Genomic DNA, 3,085 nt, shown 5'->3' on the forward strand with positions numbered 1-3,085 from the left:
GGTGGGCAAGAGCAATATTAATCAGCCCTTGTAGTTGACAAACATGGATATAGGCACAAGACAAAGTCCCTTCTTCTTCAGGTCAGTATAGCCATTATTTTCAAAAGATATGCTGTGGCCTCTCTCTACATTCTGCATTTCTTGGATTATTTGTCTTGAGCTTCCTTCATTTCCCTACAAAATTATTAAACACCCTAAATTAATTGTACTATGTTATACAACAATAAAAAAAGAAGAAGAGTATTGCAGAGAAAAGTAGAGGGAGGGATACTAACTGTTTTAGTTGTGGTTATTAAAATTTAAAAGTAAAAACAAAAGGCAAAGAGATAAATTGTAATGAAATATATTAATTACCAGAAAGTTTCTGCTATTGTTTTCTGCTCTTATGTAATTGATGTCCATCTGCTTAAAACTGCTTACCTGTTGATAATCACATGAGACTTATCAGAACAAAACAGAATGGTAGAGGTTGAACACATAATATACTTAAATAAATAAAACTATTTTCTCTATGTGTTAGATGAAGTGATCACACAATTAATATAATATCAGAATATTACACAAAGGTCTAAGTTCAAATATCAATATACTCGAGAAGAAAAAAATATTTTCACGTGTTAGACTCATTAAAAACTAACCACGCCAACACGGTGAGAATGATGGATGGAGAATATATATAAGTATTGAATTCTTATGAACCCAGCTTTTTCAATACGAAGTATATAATTATATATATGTCAAATATCATTAAATTAAATTGGAGTAATAAATAGTAGTAATAGATTCTGAATTCATGATATCAAAAACATAATCGATTTAGTGATAAGAACCTAAAGACCGAACCTATCAAATTAAAATCTGGAATTTCGCCTTTGTACACGAGGAGACGTGTTGAAACTATAATATATAATTAAATAAATACCTTAGGACTGTTGACAGGTGAACTAGCAGTGTCTTCCAAATCAGGATCAGAGATTTTCTTATTTCTTGTTTTCTTCAAATTCAATCTTTTAACATGAGAAGCAGCATCAGATAGCAAAGAAGGGCAATCATCCTCAGAATTATAACAACTATTTTCCCTTTGTTTCATTAATGAAAAATCATCCAAATAAGTTGTCCATCCACTCTCTTCTTGATTTGTTGCAGCTTCCTCTCTATCCCCCAGAAAATTATTCATAGATGAAGAAGTCCTTGGACCTTCCATTTTCAAGTGCTTTTTTATGGAGTTTTTGGAATGTGTTTTGTGAAGTTGAGTACTTGCTATGGTTTGAATGGATATATTAGGTTAAATAGGATTGAGTTAAACAGAAAGGAAAAAAAAAAGGAGTGGAGCGGGACCCATGACATGGAATCTTTGTGTGGGGCCATGAGTTTTGCCAAAATAAATTTGAGATTTATTTTCAAAACTCATGTTTGGCTATAAATTTTGCCCATATTTTGGCCAAATCCCAAATCCCAAATTTCAAATCCCACTGATTTTGGGCCAAAATCCCAAAACTTGGGAATTATATACATGTTTTTCCAAAATAAAGTTGGAAAATATGTTTTGAAAACGTATGTCCAAACACGTTTTCATCTTCAAATCAAACTTCATCCAAATCAGATTTTTCAAAACAAATTTGGGATCTATGGCCAAACGCTAGCTTAATTTATGCGGCGGAGTTTGATTCCTTACGAAGTTTAAAAAAAAAAGAAGGAATTTTGATTTTACGAGTTTAAACATATAATGATATTTGTAGCTATACAAATATATCATTAAAAGTAAAATAAAAAATTTGTAGTTAATTTTATAATATAAAAGGTATTATTTATTTTTAAATAAATTAATACTACCCAAAATTAAACAAGGAAATAGTAGTTTGAATCCAATAGAAAAACAAAAAGAGGGAGAAAGGAAAAGAAAAGTGGGAAAATGAGGTAACGTGTAGAAAGAGGAAAAGGAACATTTCAAGGAAGATAGAGATATTAGTTGACATTGTAGATTGAAGAGTACTATTTCTACTAATTAATAAAGGTAAGGCATTTTTCTTTCATCTCACACTTGTCTCAATAGAAAAATGTTAAATGCTAATTGTGACTCTTTGTTTATTATTTTATTGATTGGAAAGAAACATTAGATCTCTTTGGAAAAAGTTCATGAATTACTAGAAACTTTCTTCGTTTGAACAGTTTATAATTGGAAAGAACCTACAGGCCAACAATGTATCCTTTTAATTCTTTAAAATATAGCAAGGACAGGAGAAATTAACAAGAGGAATGTTTATTGTTTTTAGTTTAATTGATTGAATAGACGATTATTTAAGTTGATTTATGGGCTTGACCTAAGAGGTTTTTATAAGAGAATTAACCTAAATAATAGCTGATGGATTTGATTACTTAAATTAAAAATAAACACTAGATTCAATCGACTATGCGGGTAAAGATCCCTTTTTAATTCAAAATTGGTTCCATATTTGCCCACCAGCCGTATAACCCATTACCAGGCAAAATAATATGAAACTATGTCACTGGAGACTCTCTAATACTTCATGTATACATGTATATATATTTAGAAAATAGATATATAATAGTTGTGAGCACTCTACATATAGAATAGTTTTTGATTGAATTCAAAAGTGCACCCGTAACCTTCAAATCCTGAGTCCGCCTCTGCTCTCAAAAGTGAGCTATTATAGAAACGGCCCCACAAGGAGCTGGTCTTTAAATATTATCCTTATTTTATAATGTATTTAGAAAAATATGACCTCTAGCCTCTCACATATTTTTTACTTGTCAGGAATTTTTTAGCATAACTTTGTAATTTTTCACTTATTCACCAAATTCTATCACATTGGCATTTGGTGTTATCTGTATTTAACCTATTTGTTTAATTATTCACAAACTTTATCTGGATTGACATGATTTTGTACTTGTTTAATTGTTCATCAAATTCTACTAGATTGGTGTGACTTTAGGTTATCTGCAATCGACTTATTTGCTATTAAATAAAAAACAGGAACTATCTTTATCTTTAGAGACCAGTCCCTTGGGAGGATATTGAAGAATTAAACCAAATAGCCGCTCACCCTACCAATTAAACAGAAAA

At 30.5% G+C, this 3,085-nt stretch overlaps 1 protein-coding gene across 1 annotated transcript; it reads right to left on the minus strand.

The window, feature by feature from the left end:
• On the minus strand, window positions 1-1,278 carry LOC109205473. The gene is made up of 3 exons (XM_019368187.1): window positions 923-1,278; window positions 355-420; window positions 1-174 (listed from the first exon to the last, which is right to left on the minus strand). Exons 1-3 carry the CDS (start codon window positions 1,202-1,204, stop codon window positions 22-24), a joined length of 501 nt encoding a protein of 166 aa, XP_019223732.1. The 5' UTR covers window positions 1,205-1,278; the 3' UTR covers window positions 1-21.
• Window positions 1,279-3,085: the final 1,807 nt, after the last annotated feature.

This window comes from Nicotiana attenuata, unplaced genomic scaffold (assembly GCF_001879085.1).
Source record: "Nicotiana attenuata strain UT unplaced genomic scaffold, NIATTr2, whole genome shotgun sequence".
NCBI classification, from domain to species: Eukaryota; Viridiplantae; Streptophyta; class Magnoliopsida; order Solanales; family Solanaceae; genus Nicotiana; species Nicotiana attenuata.

What these genes read in the sequence shown, in the direction of transcription:
- LOC109205473 (XM_019368187.1), bottom strand. Translation starts at nt 1,204, where the DNA reads ATGGAAGGTCCAAGGACTTCTTCATCTATGAATAATTTTCTGGGGGAT. An exon ending in CACCTGTCAACAGTCCTAAG is followed by an intron (nt 421 to 922) that starts GTATTTATTTAA and finishes GATTATCAACAG; the next exon opens with GTAAGCAGTTTTAAGCAGAT. An exon ending in ACAATAGCAGAAACTTTCTG is followed by an intron (nt 175 to 354) that starts GTAATTAATATA and finishes ATAATTTTGTAG; the next exon opens with GGAAATGAAGGAAGCTCAAG.